Raw genomic sequence first — 21,602 nt, 5'->3', positions numbered from 1 at the left:
GTCTCCTGCCCTCCCCTCCCTCACCTGCTTTTCTCCCCCTGATTGATCTGCAGTGTGGGGACAGGGTCCTAGACGGTAGGGTCTGGCTGGCATCTGTCAAGACCACAATGTAACCCACGGGCTAAAAATCTTTACTCAGATTCTGCCCACAAGATCCCAGGATGCTGGCATTTTAGAGTGAAGGGAGACCACAGCCAGTAGGATAGGACCCTCTCTGGCCAGGGTGAGTGAGGGGCCTTCCACAAAACCTCCTTCGTAGTACTGGCTCAGGACAGTACCCAGCTCACCAGGGTGATTGTCTCCCATTCCCACAGCCCCCCAGGGCTCTGGGCAGTTTGGGGCTAGAGATCTAGGAATGGGGTAAATCTCAAGGCTATGCTGTACACTTGGGTCTGAAGAGATGGTACGCGATGCTCCAGGACTGCATTTGGTGGTGAAAGCCTCCTTAGGATATCATAGGACCCGGCCCCTGTAGAGGTGAAGAACAGCTTGATGGGAACCAGCTTGGGAGTCACACTGTCCTTTTCTTAGAACTTGGTAATATTCCATTGCTGCCCTCCTGCCCAACTTTACCTCTGCAGCCTTGCTTTGGTTTAGACACCCTCAGGATTTGTTCACAAATTTCAGTGATACTGCTGAGAACACTGTGCATTTCCATGCTTTTTGTCACCTTTTCCAGTGTCTGGCTGGTGGCACATTGGGACCGTCATTTCTGGGGAGTTTCTTCTGTCCTGTTTCCCTGCTGGTGTGTTCTGGCCTTTAGACCCATGATGTGCCTCACTGTGCACCATGTAGGGCCAGCTGTCAACGTCCCTAATTCCTGTTTCATTCTTTTCTTCACTTGTTTTAGTTTTCATTTGGATCCGAACATCTTGCCCTATTTGTACTTCCCTGTACAGACGTCTGTTTATGCTGTTTCCTTAATCTACACATTTCCCTTTAAAAAAGAACAGAACCTGGAATTGCTTACACTGGATGAACTTGGCCAGAGGCTTTCTGCTTTAGAACGAGCAAAATCACATTGTTGTCTTTGAAGGACCAGCTGCCATCCTTTTACTTTATATTTCAAAAGATTTGTGTTCTATTTTGTTTTTAATAATCTGTTGTAGTAAGCATTGTTTTTAAAGGATAATTCAAAATTAATCCTTAAAAAAATACCCACGTAACCTCTCTAGCTGCTGGGCTCACCTTCAGAAGTGGTGGTGCTGACTGTGTGACAGCAAGTAAAGCCCAGCGGCTGCTGTGCCCTCACTGGATTCTCCCAGCAAGCCTAGGGTGTGCCGTGACTGTCATCATGAGGAATCTAGGGGTCATGAGGGTAAGAGCTTTCTCAGGGCCCCCTGTCCAGTAGGAAGCAGAGCAGATATTCCACCAGGAGGACCTGCTCTGGGGTCCCTGCTGGTTACCACAGTTCTATTCTCACAGCCACATGGCACAGCTCCCCTCACAAAACTCAAGTGTTGTGAGACAGATGGTGGCCATGCCAGCCTGCCCATTGTGCAGTCATCTCAGAGTCTCCTTTACTGCAACTTGGTGAAGTCTAAGCTAATACATGTGTCGTGATTCGCTGGTCGCTTAATAAACTCACTCTACACACTGTGCCCCGTGGCTACTCCCTCACAAGCTCCTTGCCCGTCCTTCCCCTCCTGACCTCCCAGCAACAGTGCACTTCCCGGTGCACTTCCCGGCAGTCTTGGTCTCTCCCAGCTCTGTCTCTGCCCATGACTCATGAATCTCACCTCTCTCACCTCTGTGTAGGTGAGTCCCACACCTGACTCCCTAGCCCAGAGCTTCCTTGTGCTGTCCCAGACTCAGACCTGGGTCCATCCAGCTTCTTCTCTTAGGGATCCACAGGCAGCTCCAACCTTGCACGGCAAACCCAGCTCCTGACTCCCCAGCCCACTGGCAGTCTCTGTCTCAGCAGCTCCGTCCTTCCAGTTCTCAGCCCCTAAGCCAAGGCCATGTGTTCTCTCCCACCCCACACCTAAGCCATCAGGATATCATTAGAACCTATCCAAAGTCTGGTTATTCCTCTCCTTGTCCACCGCCTTCTGTGCTCTGAGCCACCAGCTATGTTTGCACTGGGCTCCTAATCAGTCTCTCTGTGTCAGCCCTGTCCCCTAGCCGCTCTTCCCCAGGGACCTCAGGCCAGAAGCAGCTTAAAACTCCTGGGCAGAGTGACCACCATGTCCTGGCACTGGCCCAGGAGGCCCCACAAGCTGAGCCCCCAGGACCTCCCATCCTTCGCCTTTGCCATTCCAGCCTCCTGGCTGTTCCTGGGGCTGCTGGGCACTGCTGAGGTCTTGGCCCTTCTGTTCTAAAAACGCTCTTTTCGGGCGTCTCAGCAGCTCCCTCGCCGCCTTTGTCTTGGCTTCATTATGGCTTTCCTCAAAATGCAAAGCCCACCCCTCTGCTTCCTGCCCCCAGTCATTCTTCTTCTCTGACCTGCAGCCCAGGTCATGTACTTGCTTGGACACACTACTGATTGTCCTCTTCATCTCATTAGGACGTAGTCTCCTGAAAGCAGACGTTACTGCCCTTTCGCTCACGGCACACCCCAAGCACTAGGGCCAGTCCAGCACCTCACTCTTAGTGGGATGAATGAATGTTCGCTATGTTTCTCATTAATAGATATTTCTGGGGTACTTTAATATTAAATTAAGTAATGTTACAGTTTCCGTATGTCGATTATATATAAATAATTGAATGGCTCATTTAGAGAGTTTAGAATTCTAATGAAATAAACTCCTTTTTTCTTCTTATAAGAGTAAAAAAATAGTTTTTAAGAATTTCATCCTAAATTAATATCCTAAGAACATTAAATTTTGGAGTCTTTAGTCTGAGGACATAGATAAAAATAAAATGAATTAGATACCAGGAATGTCAGATGCTAAATGATTTAGCATGTGGCTATTTATGACATTCTCCTAGAATTCTGTAGTTATTAACTTGCAGAGACGTGACAGCCGAAGTCGGAAATTGATATACTTTTTAAAATGTGGGGAAAAGCTTTAAAGCATTTTTTTCAATTATAAACTGTCAATTTAATGGTTATAGAAGCCATATCTGGTGCATTAAATCATTGCCGTTCGGCTGTAGTTTCTTAACTCTTGTGAATTCAGGCATCTATTTTTACGTCTCTCTGAAATAGTCCTAGCGGTAGAAGCAAGACTTGGAAAGGAGGAGAGGAAGAAAATGATGGATGCAGAGTCAGGGCATCACTTTGACTCTGGTAACTTTCTGTGTGTGCAGTCAGTGTCTGCGGTCAGCGGATGCTCCAGCCGCTGTCTCTAGGCGACGGCACAAGCGCGCTCCAGCCAGGGCACCGCGTACCTCGTCCTGCTGTGGGATCCAAATCGCTCTTTCAGGAAAGCAAAAAATGAGGCATTTATTATGTTTGGAAGATTTACTGTGCATTGGGTTGTGTCATTTGATGAGGGAAAAAGGAAGTGATCACTGTATGAGATGAAAGCAAAGTGTATGTAACTGGAATTTTTATCTGACTTACTAGATGAAGGTAGAGCAGATATCAAGTAAGACTGCACAGTGTGCTTATCAGGGAACTAGCTTGTCTATGTGTGTAGATGGTTACACGCCCTTCAGTTAACAGGAACCTAAGTGGACTTGGCATTGTCAGACCCAGCAAGTCCTAAGAATTGTACTGCGGTCTCATTTGTACCCTCGGAGCTGGAGCTCTAATAGAGGTGCTGAGTGACACCGGGGAGAGGCCAGTCCCATTGGAAGAACACTTTGCTACTTCCATTTCCCTGGAGGAGGGGGCACGCCATGCCACACAGGGAGCACCAGGTGTGGTCAGGAGGCAGAAAGGAGTGAGGGGAATGCCCGGGCCAGAAACTTTATTGGGGCTTCCACGGGGAAAGCCAGGCAGGGCAGGGTACAACTTTAGGATTGGCCAGTTTGAATAATTCTGGTGGGTTTTGGGCTATAAAGGTGGTTCCTGGGTGCCTGGTCCCTGGCCCAGGTTGATTTAGGGCAGGGGAAACATTGGCTTGGTGTGTGAGAGTTAGATTAGGGGAAGGACACACTCCTGGCTGAGCCCTCTGCTGTCCCTAAGAATGGCAAGCCCTGGGAGGGATGGTCGCCCTGGGTGTGCAAGGCCCCCAAATGGCTGAGCATCAAGAAAAAGAAAATAGAGTGAATATAATCTGCCTGTGATGACTAGATGCCAAATAGACAAATATAGAGCCTAAGAAGGCACATCTGGAACAACTGCCTCCACTGACAACATGGCACATGTCACCTGAGACAGACACCTAGATAGTAGGACAACCCAGCAGAAGGTCTCCTATCAGACTTGCCATTGTGTCTTTTATAACATTAGCTATAATCCCCAAGTTAATTTTTGCTGACAGCATCTCTCTTAGATTGTGGTTTTAGTGTACTTTCACTTCAAACAGTATCTTAGTTGATGGGTTCCTGAGAAGTACGAGTCTATCAGGTTTTCAGTGGTCACGTCATGAGCTTCCTCCCCCACGGTGCAGCCGGGAGCCTTTGAGTCAGTCCATTGTCCCTACTCCTTGACTTACCAGGTTTACCTACACTTTGCAAATTTTTCTTTTTATGAATATTCCGGTTATAAATTGTGATATGACTTATGTCAAATGTTTTGTCTCTTTTAGGTCAGGGTTATGATGGAGATGGAGAAATTATAATTTTCTCATCTCAAGGAAGCAGATAGGAAACCTGTGAAGTCGCCATGGCAACTTGGTCTTGGCTGGTGGTGGCCTCGCCCTGGGTTGTGCCTGGGGAGACAGGAGCAGAGAGCATAGCCAGTCCCTGGCAGTGGCCAGGCCTCTTTGCTACCTTGTCCCAAATGGGGGCTAAACTAGAAACTGAGCTCAGCTTCCTGGAGAAACAAAACCCTAATGCAAAGAGACCATGAGGTTTATTTTTTTCAAAAACACGAGTCTTCAGCAGCTGGGAAGATGTTCCTTATTTTTCTCTGACTTCTTTAAGCATATTTTTTTTCCAGAGAATTCCATCATAAAGAATCTAGAATCCAGACAGCTTTTCACCATATACCCTTTTTAAAAATCAGTGTTTGTTTTGCTCTGGACTGCACAGGACTCTGGTGGTATTAAACTCTTTCTCCTGGATAAGAGAGCTCTAGAAGTTCTGGCTTCATTTCTCAAATTGTTTCTTCCTTGGTTCAGTCCCCATTAGGAGACCCCCGGGGCCAGTCTCAGCACTGCGTGCTCCAGCCTGTGTCTCCTCAGAGGCTGCAGACCTGACTTCGAGGGCTCTTCTCAGCGGCCAGCTCACTGCTGCAGAATTTAGCTTCCGGCTCAGCCTCTGTCTCCAGCCTGGTTAGGCACAGTGCGTGGCAATGTTCATGGTTAAGTACACAACTTGCTTTGATGCGTGGCAAGGGTACAAGTAATAAAGAAACCCGTGGAAATCCCCATGGGTTTTTAAATACAGTGACTGTATTCTAAAAGAGGTTTTCTTGTTTCTTATTTGAAATAATTGAAGAACGTTTATGTTTTTCTTTTTGAGTCTCCTTTGTGGTTTCTTGATTCTAATTCCTGTGGTTGCCTTTGGGTTCCTCTGTTGGGGATATTCTGTGCATCCCAACTTGATCCTGAGGGGCAGCAACAGGAAGGCCAGCCCAGTGATGCTGTGGGGAAGGATTTTGCCCAAGGTGACCTGGAGCAGAAGGTGTAAAGCGTGCTATGTCAGACTGCAAAGAGGAGGGGTTATTGGTGTTCAAGTTCTGCTTTTACCAAAATGGGGCATCTTGGATACCTCAGGCCCGTGCTTTGGGGGCACAGTGAAAGCACAGCAGCAGTAGGAGGGAAGTCTCCAGCCCACCCGTGGCCGCAGAGCTGAGGGAGCTCCACCCACCTGTGGCATTGGTCCCCACACACTGTGGGGACAGTCAGGGTGTGATGAGAATAGCCCGGACCTGCTGCCCCAGGGTTGTATGCCTGCTCCTTCCCCACTTCCTTAGGCTTCCATTTCTTTGTCCTGCCCTCAGGCCCCTCCCTGTGTCTTTGAGGAGCCTGGTTCAGGGCTCCTCTCTGCCCCACGCCTTCCTCCTCCTCCCTGAGCGAGGGCTGGGGGCCCTGTCCCACCAGTGCTGACCACCTGGGGGCTTCATAGGGTGGTCTGCAGGGCTTGCAGCACAGGTCTGTTCCTGCACTGTGGAGTGTCACTGTCACCTCTGGGCCCAGGTCACAAGCTTAGATGCTGTAAGAAAGGCATTTTTCATTCCCTGAAGGAATCCATCCAGACACGGAGGTAGCCTTTGCCAGAAACTTCTCTCCCCTCTCCGCCCTAAGGCCATGCCGGGCTTGTTGAATTTGTAAGCAATAGAGACATATGGCCACCAAGTCTAAAAGACTTATCTGGCCCCTGATCCAAAGGATTAAAGATAAAATATGTAATTGAATTTAAAGTATACAAAATTTGAATACATTTCTGTTAAAAATGTGAATTTAAGTAAATAAAGCAAAACATTATATTAATTTTTCATGTTCTTAGAGAATACTTCTTCAAAATTATGTATTAAAATATATAGTATCAAATATTGAAATCAAAATTATTTAAAGAGAGCAGAATTTTTAATTTAACACTGAAAATTTAGTTAAATCATATTAATGATTTTATCTAAAAAATCCAAATGTGGTAATTCTGGTGTCCAGCTGCCATCTGGTTGCATAGAATGTGAGTGGCTCCATCTTGTTCCATGTGTCTGGACACACACATGCACAGTTGAAGAGTAAATAAGAATCGTTAGCATGATGCCATGTGCCATGGGGAATGTTAGTTCCTGTGCACCTTTGGGGAAATAAGTTGGGAAGTAGATGGTCACTGTTGGGAGAGGAGTTTCGTTCTACAGGACACAAGTGCTGTTAGTTGAGAGAAGTACCTGAGTACTTCTTCCACTCCCATCTGCCCATAATCCGATTCCTCCCAAGACAACCCACAGTCTCTGGGTTTTTGGACATCGCTGCCTTTTCTTTAAGGACCCAGGGCCCAGGTGTGGGAGAGTGTTCCCCTGGGGCCTGGAACGAGTCTCTCTGGACCAGAGGATGTGAGGGCTGTGGGCTGTGCTGTCTAAGTGCTGGAGTCTGAGTTACAGGCACCATGTGCTATGAGATGTGTGCATGTGTGAGAGCTGATGTATGTTGTGTGTGCATGAATGTACATGTGTGTGAGTGAGCATGTGTGTGCTTGTGCATGCATGTGCAAGTGTGTGCATGCCCGCATGTGTACACATAGCCTGTGGGCCCTGCTCGGGCTGGCCCTGGCACTGTGCGGGTCCCACTAGCTGTGCTGTCATCCCCCAGGCTTGGAAGCCAATGTAAAGGGGTCAGAGTCTGCTCCTCCCTCGGCAGTTTAGCACACAGTGGGGGGCTATGCTCTGTACAGTAGTGAAGGAGCCATCAGCGGAGCGGAGTGGCATCTGGGAACAAAGGTGGGAGGAGGCGATCCAGGGGCATGGTGGGCAGGTGGTCCCGGGTCCATGCTGGACCTCATCTGTGCCCTCACTCTCAGCAGCACCTCTGGACCCTGGCTGGCCTCTGTGAACTGTGCCCTCTCAGTGACACTTTTACGTCATTATTTCAGGCACTCTGTGTCTTTCGAAGATGACAGAGGCGTTTTACCTAGGACTTTGGAGATTCCTGTTTCCCTGGAAAGCGTCCCCAGCATGTCTTTCCTCCCTACGCACAGTGTTGTGCCTGTGACAGCCCTGAAGGGTTAACTGTCACATGTCACTCTGGGTGGTGTGCTGGGAGTCGCTGTGGTGTTGGTGTGCTTGCCCTGATTCCGTGGTTTGATGAATGAGCCTGGGCTGAGCAGGAGCGGCCCCATGTGCCGGCAGGGGGCTGGCATTGTCGCAGCCGCGCTGCTGGAGCAGTTCACAGCGACGCGGGGCACAGAATGAGGCTGGGCTGGCGGCTGGTGTTGGCTCGGCTGGATGGCCTCGCTCGTCACTGGGACTTTGACCATGGGGACGTTCTTCAGCATCATGGGACGTCGGTATAAAAGGAGACGCAAGAAACGCTCCGAGAGGAAAGGTGATGTGTTCACTTCCATTCTAAATGTAAAGTATTGGCCTCTAAATGTGATGTAGGAACATATGCTGGGGTTGCAGCTCTGGAATTAATGTTGCTGCCAGTTACCTTATATTTTCCCTTTTAAAGTGCCTCCTGTGGGCATTTTGTAGAATTTTAGACAGGGGCTGGCTTAAAAAAGTAGATTTGAAAACATGTCTATAAACTTGTATAGAAGTCATTTTAGCTTCAAACTCTAATGGATATTTTAGAAAGATATTTGTGAAACATAGAAGTTCATAGCTTTGTTTTATAATTGTTTACCGTTGGCTGCCACCATTCATTAATGACTTTTCTCACATTAAATGTACTTTTCCTACTGAAGAAATACAACTGTGGCAACCATTGTTAAAATATTTTCCTTTTAAAAACAGGGGCAGCAGATTCCTTACATCCAACACTCCAGGTGACTTCAGTCTTTAATTCAACTTGATGTTTTAAGCCATTAAAATCTATATATTTTTCTTAACACCAGACTCAAAACATTGTCCATGACTATAAAAATTAGAAACTACTGGCTTTGGGGGTGAATTGTTGCTTTAAAAGGTGTTGAGAGTTTGCTGTCTTTGTATAAAATGCATTGAGTAGAAAATGTCTTAGGTGCAGAGATACTTAAGTGAGGGGAACAGCCGTTGTGCAGTGAGTGAGCCTCTTTTTCTGGGCGTCCCCTTAGCCACCAACTGATAGGACAAGACAGTCTTTTGCCACGACAGCATCCTTGGGATATTCTGTGGAAGGAGATAGTCATCCCTCAGGAAATAAAATGAGCCACAATTTTTAGTACAGCTTCCTATAAAGAAATCAGTTTCAGAGTCAGCAATCTTGGGAAAAATAGCATCTTGCTAAATATAACAAAGAGGATTGTGCCTAGTGGCACCTGCGTGTGGGAGTAGGGAGAGCGTCAGGACCCCTAGACCTTGATGGACACCGTGCCCACTGTGTGCCCAGGACAAAAGGCACTGTCCGGAGGGCGCCTGGGTGTCTTCTGGGTGACTTTCCCAGCCATCTCTTGGATTCTCTCGACTCATCTCAGGTTACAGAGTTGATATGTTTTGTTTCCTCGGTTAAGCATTAAAAAGCAAGATGTCATTAAGACAGGCAACAGAAGAGTAAGACAAAGGCAAAGCAAAACTGCAAGAAATTTTGATCAAATACCCTAAATTTAGAATGGCCACCATTTTTTACATGGCCTCTCATCACTGCACATTTAATTTGGAGTAAATATTGAGAAGTACAAGAAAAATTCTGTCATCCTTCTTTTGGAACTTGCTGTAATGCCACTGGTTTGTCGGTCCCACTATATACAGTCACAGAATGTCTTCCTGCCCTGGCCGGTGGCTCAGTTGCTGAAGCATCATCCTTTCACCTGAAGGTTGTGGGTTCGATCCCCAATCAGGACACATATGGGAAGCGAACTATCAGTGTTTCTTTCTCATTTCGATTTTTCTCTTTCTCTCTCTCTCTCCCTCCCTTCCTCTCTCGAAAACCAATTTTTTAAAAATGTCTTCACACATTCTAGAACAGCAAGAATTTTTAAAATATGCTGCAAGGATGTTTAAAACATGCAATTTCATCAGGGTCACTGACCTCTTTCCCCTTAGATTGTCAAATAAAAAAATAACAACAGCCAACACAACAATGGCCATCCAGTGTGAATGAATCAAAATTAGATCTACTTATTGTCAGATCGGCAAAAAAATATACTTTTTGGTGTACTGCAGAATTTTAGTAGTTTATGTGTGCCATGACATGGAAGAGGGTTGAAAATCGCTGTTCTAGAATCTTATTCTTCAGTAGGTAAACCTTTCTCAAATAGGTTGCATTTTGGAAACAAGATCTTAAAAAATTGATAGTGTTGCAAGATGTTAACATTTAAGCCCATGTACTAAATGGTGAGTTCACTGGACATTCCTGTATGTGTAAGTTCAGTGTGACTGTCATTAAACAGTCTAATGTTAAATGTTAGTACCTGCTCTTATCTATAATATGCACTTAGTAAAAATGCCTTTGAAAATTACGAGTTTTATTAAGACTGGCTGTCCTGTTTATACCAACTTCGCAAAGGTTTACAAGATATGAAACATAGCCTTCTAATTGTATAATTTTAAGGTGCTCCAAATCATGCGTATTGAGCTTTTCTAAGACTGGTATAATGTGAGCCTTTTCAAGTTTTATTATTTGCTGAGGGCAGTGTCTCGGCAGGTTACTGTTGGCTTCAGTAGCAATACATTTTCAATGATTTTCATCACTCCTGAGTTATCCATGCACCACTCCCTTCCACGGGGCAGGCAGTTGGCTGTTGACTGTGTGAGACACAGATGGATTAGCTGAGTCATCAGAAAGTTACAGTAGAAAGAAAAATGTGCAACCTAAGTATTGGTCATGCCCTCTGTAGCCAATGTGCTGCCCTGGCAGGTACTGCCAGCCAAGGCCTGAAGCGGGCCCGGAGCCCAGGCCACACTGCCGGGGACAGTGAGACCGACACACCCCTTCCCTGGTCCCAGCCTGTCCAGGTGGTTGCTGCTCACCTTTCCTCAGGACACTGTGGTGGAGTAAAGGAAAGGTGGGAGGGGTGTGGGGTGGATGAACCGTGAAGGCATCTCCCCACACGTTTTATTAATAAGGTCCTGTATTTTCACATTAAGGGCCTACTCATTGTGCCCCAAGTGATAACGCCCTATCTGTGCCTGGTCATTCTGCATACATGTGAAGACCACCAGCATGTGGGCAGTGACTCTGAACTGTGCTGCAGCCTGAGGGGGGATCCCCCAGTTTCCAGGATGGGAAGTGAAGGTGGTGGAGGGACCTTTTGTAGAAATGGAGGCCCAGGCCCATAGAGGTGTGCTACCTCTGATACTGCTAGAGGACAGGCACTGAAGATTCCGTGCTGTCTGTTCTTCACAGAGTGGGAGATGCAGCTGGCTGTGGCTGACCACCTGAGGGAGTAGGTGGCTGTCATGCCAGCCTTCTCTCCTGGTTTGAGCCCTGGTTTCACCGTGCTGAGAGAATGCATCTTTGTGAGGTGCAGAGCATGGTTACATGCTAGAGGTGTAGGGTGGGATGTTATTCATGTCTCCACCCAACCATCCATCCATCCATCTATTTATCCATCTGCCCATCTACCCATCCACTCATCACCCATCCCTCCAGTCACCCATGTACCCAGCCGTTGGTCCATCAACCCATCCATCTATCCACCCATCCACTTCCATCCACTCATTCACTCATCTACCCATTCAGCACCCCTTTATCCATCCATTCATCCAATCAGTACCCATTAGCACTTTCTGTGAGCCAGCACCAGGGATTTGGGCATGTTCAAGACAGGTGTGGGTGACAGGATGGCCAGGGATTTGGGCATGCACAGGACAAGTGTGGGTGACAGGATGGCCATGGCAAAGGGACAGCCTCAGCTTTTAGACTTCGGGTTTGCTTTGGAGTGGACCCCCTGAAGTACCATTCAGTGGATGAGCAGGTGGACTTGTGTGATGTGTTGCTTCCATACTGTGTGCATCAGTGAGGAAAGGATCTTTCCCAGTCTCTGGCAGGAATGGAAGACACCATGTCTGTCAGGAGAGGGTTATGAGTCAGGAAAATTGCCCCCTCCCCTCAGTGAACAGTAGGTTTTGGATAAAGGCCCAGGTTTGGGGTGGGTTTCATTGCATTTGGGAGGAGCACCTTGAGCTGGAGGGTGTGACCCAGGGGTAGGCAGAGCTCCTCTAGGTGGGCAGTTGAAATTATAAGCAAATGGGTAGAATTAGATGTGTGAAATTATACTTGAAATACTACAAAATTGGATCAGTACCTGCTCTTAGTGTAACTATTAGTGTTCATTTTGAAAATACATTTCACATTTTTTCCTTGATTCCAGGAAATAAAGTATAATTTTCAAATGAATGGGACTTTAATTAGGCCATGTTACATAGAATAAGCTTGGACAGTACATCTAATGCATTGTTCCTGTGTGTCCATTTTGAAGGACAGACTGTGGTTATAAAAATGTTTTGTGGAGTTTTTTCTTCTCCTCAGTCTCCTCTGAGCTGGTGTGTTACTTCATTGTTCTTCTGTCCGGCTCCAACAGTCTCTGTCTGGTTCTAAAGGCTCATACTGCCCAGGCCTGCTGTGTGGGGGTGGGAGGTGCAGCAATACGAGAGAGCTTGTGCACGCTCATGGGTTTGTGTGCATGAGGGCACACACGCACACACACACGCACACAGGGATTGGGGAGGGGACGGGACCAGAGGGGCAATGACTGAGTAAGCAGCAAGCCCAGTGCTGTGACACAGCAGGCTCTTGCTGGTGATGGCCCACCAGGCTGGGGCTGTGTCTTGGTTCCACCCCGAGTCTTCTCTTGGCAGCATCTTGCCCCTGTCCACCAGAGCCCCGCCTGAGGTGGGTGTGGCACAGATCATAGAGAACAGGGGACCATCTGAAAGTTGGATGGTGGGCCTTACAAATTATTCTATTTTAGGCCAGACTCACTTCTGTATATTTGTTAGTTGTAAAAGATGCATGTTTAGAAGGGTGTGTAATGGTGATAATTGAATGAAATAAATGCCTCCAATTTGCAAAATTGTGTCAGAGAGTTGAGAGTCCTTTGGTCCCTTTGTACCAATGTCACTTTATGGAGGCTCATGGGGCTTGGGGGACCTGCCTAAAGTTGTCACACAGCAGCCTCACAGGCAGGACTAGATCCAGGTCCCGTCCTTCCCCCACTGTGCCCCCCAGGTGCCCTGAGCTGTCGCGCTTTCCCTGGGGTCCCACATCACTGGTTTGTCCTTTACTCAGCAGATATTAGTTCTGCCTCTGTTTTGGCAATTGTGCTCTCTGTAAGATCTGACAGCCTGATCTAGTCTAGAAGGTTTCCAGTGTTTGGTGTGACGTCAAGGCAAACTGGCACAGCGGTGACTGCAGGTAGCAGAGACAACTGCTGGACGGGTGTCAGCTCCAGGGGCAGGTTTACACCTTTCCAGACCAAGTTCAGAGTTCTCTGCAGAGCACTCATCTGTGCGTACAAGAGGATGGCTTAGAACAGAAAGCCACTTTTTCTCATTGTGGAAGCAGTGTTTATTATAAGAATTAGGACATACAGATGCAAATAAATTGTGTGAACAAGCAGAGGTGATGATCCTTGTAGCGAAACCTTTGAATCTGAGCAAAGCCTTGGTAATTTTCTTTCAGCTCTTAGAAGTGGGTTTCGAGTTGGAAGTTCAGTGACTGTTCAAGGTTTGTGTTTGGTATTATGATCAGGAACACAGTGAAGCCTGACTCCTGCCTTGGGTCCCCTCCTGGGGTCCCCATGGAGAGAAGCCACAGGAGGAGGGGAGTGACTGTGACGCCCCCCCCCCCCATTGCTAGTTGCTGAGGCCTGATGCCCAAGGGGAGCTTTGCTGGACCACCTCTTGCAGCCCCAGCTTCCCAACCCAGCCCCTTCTGATTGCTGGAATATTTTCTACTCTGGGTGCAGCCCGGAGAACGCCAGGCAGGCCATGGGTTTGTTCCCCATGAAGAGTGACCCCTTCTCTGGACCGCAGCCATCCGTGACTTTGCCATCAGTTTGATTACTAACACCTTTCTTTGCTTACTAGCAAATGACATAAAGGTTTAAAAAGTAAGCTTATTAAAGCCCATTTGTGTTTATTTATTTAGGAATTTTGTTCATATTCATCTACCATTTTTTAAGTTGAGTACTTGTCTTTCTATTATTGACTACAGTAGGCTGTTGAAAGGTTGACCAAGGAAATGTGACTCATTCAGATAGGCTGGGCACAAGGAGGTCACTGGGTGCCCTGGGTCAGGTCAGGCTCATCTGGAAGGTGCTGCCTTCTGACGCAGGGGCATTCAGGGCCCCTGAGACATGCAGGGGACACATAGGCCTTTATCTAGTGGACTGGGGTCAGAATTGACCAGAGACGTCAGTCAGGGAGGCTCTCTGCCAGGTTGAGACCTTCATCATTCCACAGGGTCACAGGGAGCAGAGGGAGAGGCAGGGGTGAAGGGCGAGGGCTCAGTCCTGTTTGGCTGTTTTAACCCAAAGAAGTTGCTTCTTGTGTTTTCACTGTCTCTATTGCTGCATCAGTCTGTTCACTGTTTTATCTAACTCTGTGTCACTTATGGCATATCCAGGCCCTGGCTCCACGCTGTGCCATTGCCTCATGTGTGTGTGTGTGTGCGCGCGCGCATGTTTGTGTGTGGTATGCTGATCATGCTTCATGAAGATTCCCGGTAGCTCAGTTCTGTTTAGTTATCTCAGTGCTAAGTGTAGTTAATTAAATATATGCAGACGTTTCTAGATTTTGTGTGTCTAGAACTCTCATTTACTAAACATCTTTCTGGGTGTGACTCTAACAGTATTATGGGTTTTATCGTAGGTAATAAAATTTTGTTTGCTGCCTAATCATGTGGTTCCAGTAGATGTTCTGCCTGGAGAGAATGTGCTCAGTTTGGTCTTCCTTCCTGTAATATTTATTGCCACGGACTGAGCTCTGGTTTATTGTCCCATCTTTTTTGTGGTCATTGTATTAAGTACAGAACCCACCAGCCATGTGCACCTGGAAGGTTAACGTCTAGAGGACAAGTTGAAACATGACTTTGAAAATGTATTTAAGAATTCCTTTAATTCCCCTGAGATTATAAATACCAAGGTTTCTAATATCTGCTGTGGGGCCTACGCTGCAAACAACTTGGAATTAATTAGCCTGCCTGTGTTTCCTGGGGTCGCACCCTCCAGTGTTTCAGTCAGTATCAGTTTTTTGTACTGCCAGCTGAGCCTGTAGTTTTGATTTATCAAGAATAGCCACATATGACTAGGAACATCGAGAAGCGTGTGGCCCTGCTACGTGCTGTGGTCATGATGACAGCTGATGCTCAGGAGCACTTGCTATGTGCAGAGGCTAACCCACTCCCCATGCTCCCCCCACCCCCGCAGCCCAGCAGACCCACCGACCTGTAAGATGTGAGAGTTTCTGATGAAAGCATGGCGCACAACCCTTGAGAACCTTGCCTAAGGCCACATAATTAGGTATTGAAACAGGCTCACCCAGGACTGTTACCCCCCACCTCCGCGGGTTCATAACCCGTGGGAAAGGAGAATAGTCATAGCTGCTGGGGAGACATTTCTTTATCATGAACTGCACTCAGCAGGTAACTTACATCAGTAGTAACCAATGCCAAGCTGCTTTATTTACAGATGTTTCTGATTTAAGGACTTGAGAGGTAACTTCTTCCTTCTCCTTCAGCACTGTGTTGCCTATTCCGGGTCTTTGTGTCTCCATATACTTTAGAAGCTGTTTGTCAATGGCCACAAAATAACTAGCTGGATTTGGATTGGGGTTGCCTTGACTCTAGATCAAGTTGGGAAGAATTGACAGCTTGACAATACTGAGTCTTCTATCCATGAACGTGGACTATCTCTACATTTATTTAGCTCTTCTTTCATCAGTGTTTTGTAGTTTTCCTTATATAGGTCTTATATATTTTTTATCTAGTATTTAATTTGGGGAGTGCTAATGTAAGTAGTATTGTGTTTCTCTTTCAAATTCCACTTGTTCATTGCTCATATATAGGAAAGCAATTGACTTTTTTATATTAACCTTGTATTCTGCAATCTTGCTATAATTGCTTATTAGTTCCAGAAGTTTCTAGTCGATAACTATGCTTATTTTAATTATTCTCTGTTGCATTTCACTAGAAGAAGCATGTTTGATAAAAGTAATGCATGAACTTTATTTGCTGTGCACAGTCTGCTATATCTTGTTCCATGTGTACAGTCTCTAAAGGGTAATAGAACTGAACATCCATTACTTAGATGGTTTCCTAGAAAGAAAACTATTTCATTGTAAAATATAATAAATTGATAGCTTTGAACACTTTTGTGATATTTTGTTTAGATAATAAAAATGTTATTATCTAAGTAATAATAACGCTTCTCCTCCATAGAGATAAGGGGGTCTGTCAGAAGTCATAGGAACATGATATTTGTATAAAATTTTTGTACTTTGCTTTATAACATAAGCACCTACAAAGGTATAAAGAATAATACAACAGATAACATTTACCCACCACCCACATAAATATAAAGCATTCCCAATGAATCCTGTTACTTGAAATGACAAGTAACTGTGGAGAACCGAAGTGACACTACAAGGACACTGTGGACCAGCCTCGTTGTCTTCCGTGGGATCCCACAGATCCAGTCCCATCCATTACAAGTGCCTCCTGATGTCCCTGACTTGGGATGCCACCTTGGACGAGACAGTGTGGTTCTGAATGTGCTCTGTTGCAGTCTGGGGCTTGACACCTTTGGTCCACAAGCCCACGCACTGTTTTGGGTGTCAGGGCCCTGTGGTCTCCGGTCTGGAGCGGCAACCCCACCTCATTGCTTCTTTAATTCAGCGTTTTTCCTGAATATTCAAACCTGTAGGTTTTTCCACATAAACCTTAGAAGCAGCTTGTTTAGTTCCATTAAAACAAGAAAAGTTATTTTCTATCTATGAGCAATGAACAAGTTAAATGTCAGTCCCAGGTCTTTTGATGCCAAGTTTAATGGTCTTTCACACTTTGCTCCCTCCTGAGTTTAGCTGGCTTCTTCCTGCTTCAGGAGCATCCTGAAAAGTGAAGAAATAGTCTGAATATTGCTGCCAAATAAAGCTTTCCTTTAATTGGCCCTCCCTGGAATTTGGTTTCATGTGGGATTTTTGATGGGGTTTTAATTCTTAGGTGTTTATAGTTCAGGCTGTAAGGGGTGCCTTCAGAATGAAAGAAGAATGGTTCTGTGAAATGTTCTAAAGCGCCTGCATCTGCTGTTTTGCTTTGTTTTATAACCTTTGGTACAAGAGTTGGCATTTGTAGAAAGTGAAAATGTTGGCTCCTGCTCAGCGAGAGCTTTCTGGCTTCCGTTCCCCACATGCACGACCCTTGCCGCTGTGCACAGCCTGGTTATTTTCTACTGTGAGACATTTCCGTGCCTTTGTAAGAACGTTAATGTGTAGGAGCAGGAAAACCAGGCACTCTATAAAGCAGGTGAGCTTCGCTAGGGCCACGCTCCTGCCGTGGCTCAGACTCAGTCACTGTTGCGGGCAGCGTGCTCTTCCTGGTCCTGGGCCTCCAGGTAAGCCGCCTGCTCAGCACAGCTGTCGCTGATGAGTCGTGTGCTCTCCGAGCCTTCTGCCTACTTCTAGTTAACTCTTTATTTGGAGATAATGTGGATTCTCATGAAGCCGTAGAAATAATACAGAGAGAACCACGTTTGCTTTACGCGGGGCAGGTTGGAGTCCTGTTTGGGTTCTGTGGTTGTCTGTCTTCAGTTCCTCCTACAGGGGGGAATCTAAGACGTTGATGCCATCACCTTTCTCCCTGGTTCAGAGCCTCCATGGCCCCCACCCCTGGAACCAAGGCCACCCTCCTTAGAGTTGCCCTACATCTTCCTTGCTGGGACCTGTCCCCACCTCAACCATCCCTCCCTGCAGCAGAAATGCCCAGGGTTCTGCGCTGAAATGTGCTGAAAAGGTTGGAGCATCCAAACGTCCAGTCCTGATGGCAGAACACCCCTTCGTCATTTCAGGAGTTTTTCCTGTAGTTCGTATCATGTTGGTGGTGTTTCTGCGGAGGAGACTGACCTCATGTTACTCATGTGATGGGCATGCTAAATGTGGTTTTCTTGCTGTCTTTCAGACAGAAACAGCCTCCGCCAGTCAAGAAACCCTCCAAAGTATTTTGCCATGGATCTAGAAGATGAAGAAAACCTGAGTAAGACCTAGGCCTGCCACGTAGTATCAAGTAGCTGGTTTTCCATTAGTCTTAGTGTTCCTGGAAGTTTATATCATGAGGCCAATTTGGGGGAAATGATCTCCCTATGACCCAGGCTACAAGCAGTGGCATGTTTTTAATTTTGGGTTCATTCTGTCTACTGTGTGCATCTCCCTTATAGCCACGGTGCGAGGCTGTCGCTCCTGGTTACGTCCTGGGCTGCGATGCTTGCTTAGAAGGAGCGCATCCTCTGGGTGCATGTCTCATGAAGCTGCACGCTTTGTGCCATGTTGGTCATGATGACCATGATGACGGTCAGGTTTCTACCGTCGTTTATTTATTCTAAGATAACCTTTGAGGTGGATTGAAGTACCTGGCCGTTTGAAATAACAGTTCATACGTTTTCTGCTCAAATGCAGTGGATTCTCCCACATTTTAAGGGCAAGGGCGCACAGGAATCTGCTGATCTTAACTTTCTGGACTTTAATGAGCCTTAGGACTGGTGAGCCTGAAACACCTGGGGCCCATCTTCCCACGCTGTCCTCCCTGGGGCAGAGGGCGGAGGGCGGAGCAGCTCAGGCTCTGCCAGCTTCTCCTCTCAGCCTTCTTCTTTATGAAAAGTTCAGTGAACACACTTCTCGTCTGTTTTACCTTTTTTTTAAATCCTCACCGAAGGAGTGAGGATATTTTTTCCATTGATTTTTTTTTTTTTTTTAAGAGAGAGTTTAAGGGAGTGGGGGAGGGAGGAGAGAGAGGGAGAGAGAACAAGATCAATGTGACGAAGACGCATCGATTGGTTGCCTCCCACATGCGTCCCAGACCAGGAGTGGGGATCAGACCTGTAACCCAGGTACGTGCCCTTGACCGGGATCAAACCCGTGACCCTCCGGTGCCTAGGCCGACACTCCAGCCACTGAGCCATGCCAGCCAGGGCATCTTCTGTTTTACCTTTAATCCCAGAGAGCAATGCATTTATTTATTTTTATTTTTAATTTTTTTATTATTTTTTAATAAAAATCCTGAGATAACAGCAGTGCATTTAAATAAGACTTAAATGTTCCCACAGAAGTTGGGAGCTTTTAGTAGGGAAATTGCAACAATGCACCCTTTTTCTGATACACATGTACATGTACATTCTTACTTGTCTGTATTCAGTTGCTCCTGAGAAAGAACATGCAGGTCTAAATGATGAGTGACATTTTCTTAAGAGTGGTCATCAGTGACCAGAACACAGTCCAGTCCATTTCTCTGTGACTTCACCCAAACCAGCCAGCTGAGGCCTGGGAATTGGCTTGTCTACGTATATAACCCAGAAGTCCACGCAGCAGACCTTCCTGCCTCGCATGCAGGCTGCTCCATGAGCTTGGTTGTAGATGATGTGAGGTAGTCTGGGTCTTGGTTGTATGAACCACACAGTAGATGCTTTTTGGCTGGTCAGTCCCTGTGGGGTGGACACCAGCATGAGCAACTGACCAGTCACTGTTGGAGAAGCACGTGGCATTGTGCCCTTCCCCCTGCTGACCTGTGCGTGGCCTCTGGTGGCCAGGCGGAGGCTTTCTTCAGGGTGCTGCCCCATCAGAGCCTACTCCCAAGGTCCTTTTAGAACCAGCCATATGTTTTTACTGGTCTGTTTACTAGCCATCTCCAGTTTTGCCTGTGCACCATTTCCCTTGAAGAGTGTGCACGCGAGTGTCCCCCAGCCTCCCTTTTGTCGGCACTGTGGGCTGTCGTCTACAGCAGTGATCATCTGGTTTGTGTGGAAACGTCATGCAGTATAGATATGTACAACTGTCCCCAGATTGATCCTCTAGCAACCTAGATGAAGAATCCTTCTGAATAATTTTTTTGAAAAGATAAGCTGCTGGTTCAAGTGCTGAAACCCAGCAGTTCCAGTCTTATTTTCTATCATTTGGAAAGCAACAGAAAGTGCTAGTAGTCACATTTATGAAACAAATAGCAAGATATGTAAAGAGAAAGTGACTAAGAAGAGTTGTGATGGTGGGGGTGCCTTTCTCCACTTTTAATATGTTCTCTTCACGTAGTAGCATCTTCAGTAAGATGGAATGAGAGTATCTCAGTGCTTCTGAAGCAAATAAGAACTTAGAATTCACGCAAACTGTGTTATAGACAGTGTACTTGTCCTATAATCTCAAGTTGTCAATCCAGTACTGATTGCTTCATTCCTTAAAGGAAAGCACCTGGCTGCTTGAGGTTATGAATATTGGATTAAACGGACGTCAGAATGTATCAGTGATGCTCTGAGTGTCTCCACTGCTGGTCCTGTTTAGCAGAAACGCCAGCATGCCAGCAGACGTCCTCGCCGCTTGTTCATCTAACCTGTCTTGCTCTGCCCTTTTCACCTTTTGTTCCCTCTGAGCACCGAAAGGAGTAACCTATCAGAGCTTTTGCTGGAGGATGTTATAAATGAAAATTTAGTGTCTATTCCGTCAGCTTTGTCAACTGGGAGAAGTGGTGTGTGTGTCAGGACCTGGGAGAAGCTGTCCACAGAGAAAGTGTACCTGGCTCTAGTCTCTACTGCAGGGCAGAGAGCTGTGTTTAAACCAGGGCCATACTTTATATACAGGCTAAATGCTGACAGCTTGGGAAATGTGAGGCCTTTCACTGTGGCCTTGCAGCCACTGACCCAGACTTTCTGTCACATGAAGCCCTCCCATGGGGAGAGCTGGTGAAGTTTGCTTAATGTGATGAGAGTCTGCTTTTACATTATGTTGATGAAATAGACCCAGGCTGCCACACTGGGCACCTGTAAATTGGTTTACATTGTAAAAAATATTTTGGTTTCTTAAAAGATTTATTGTGGATTTTTGAGAGCTTGTGGGAGGTCTTTAATACAGTGACATCAATATCCTGATGCCCTGTGATCGTTGCTACTGCGCTTCATGCGCCAGACGGCCTAAGGGAACCAGCCAGGAAAACAAGGAATTATTTCTTCTCTTTTTTAAAAAGCTCGATAAACTTAAAGAGAAGAGTAAATACATTTTTATTCCCTTTTTGAAATTAAAATAAAATTTTTTTTGGCCACGAACATATGGAGTTCTAAAATTATCTTTATTAATTATAAATATTAATTAACTACCTTTAAAAGGTAGAATAACCAAATTATTCTGTAAATCCATCAAATGTTTGTTTGTTTTAAAAAAGACCAAATTTCCAGCTGTAGTTAGGAAATTGTAGCTTTCAATTTTATATTTCCTTCATATATATGTTTTTTTCTATCACGGAATGTGTTAAGGATTCAGAGTTAAGTCAGTCCCCATATGTAGTGATAAAAACATTAAATGAATACTGGAAATGAAGCTGTATCCTTCAAAAATCATTTCTAAATGGCCTGAATACTTTACATAATTACATGAGCAGATTTCTAAGATTGATTCATGAACTAAATCAAATTGCTGCACAAGTTGGTTGAATATTTTGAACCTGGAGAACTAATAAGCCTGTAAATGCTGCTCTTAAATATGTTACCTCTTCTGGGAGAGGCTGCAATGCAAAGCCCAGTGTGAGAGCAAATGCCATTGAAAAGGGGGACAATGCCAAAGTAAATGACATTTGTCAGTACTGACATTAGACTTATTCACGTAAGGTCTTCTGGACAAATTTATCGTCCCCCACTTTGATGCTTCAAAATATTCTCATAAAGATTTATTTAAAAAGTCACCTTTTAACGCAAAAGCAGTTGGTGATACTAAATAGAAATGGTAGGTAGGAGCCATTATTCAGTTGAGGCCCTGAGCTAGTGGTAAATGTGCAGTC

The 21,602-nt window shown here is 46.0% G+C and overlaps 1 protein-coding gene across 2 annotated transcripts in view; it reads left to right on the top strand.

Annotated features, from left to right (window-relative positions):
* ADARB1 (adenosine deaminase RNA specific B1) overlaps positions 1-21,602 on the top strand; it is an 84,861-nt gene that overhangs the window by 39,134 nt on the left and 24,125 nt on the right. For both annotated transcript variants that reach the window (XM_087818393.1, XM_087818392.1), the window contains exon 3: positions 17,754-17,828. In XM_087818393.1, the coding sequence (XP_087674519.1) occupies positions 17,801-17,828 (28 nt within the window). In that variant the 5' untranslated portion in view covers positions 17,754-17,800. The remainder of the gene's footprint in view (positions 1-17,753; positions 17,829-21,602) is intronic.

Source organism: Miniopterus natalensis, chromosome 6 (genome assembly GCF_054644295.1).
Source record: "Miniopterus natalensis isolate mMinNat1 chromosome 6, mMinNat1.hap1, whole genome shotgun sequence".
Classification (NCBI taxonomy): Eukaryota; Metazoa; Chordata; class Mammalia; order Chiroptera; family Miniopteridae; genus Miniopterus; species Miniopterus natalensis.
The sequence above is the reverse complement of the archived record's forward strand: the minus strand, read 5'-3'. Positions and strand labels throughout refer to the sequence as shown.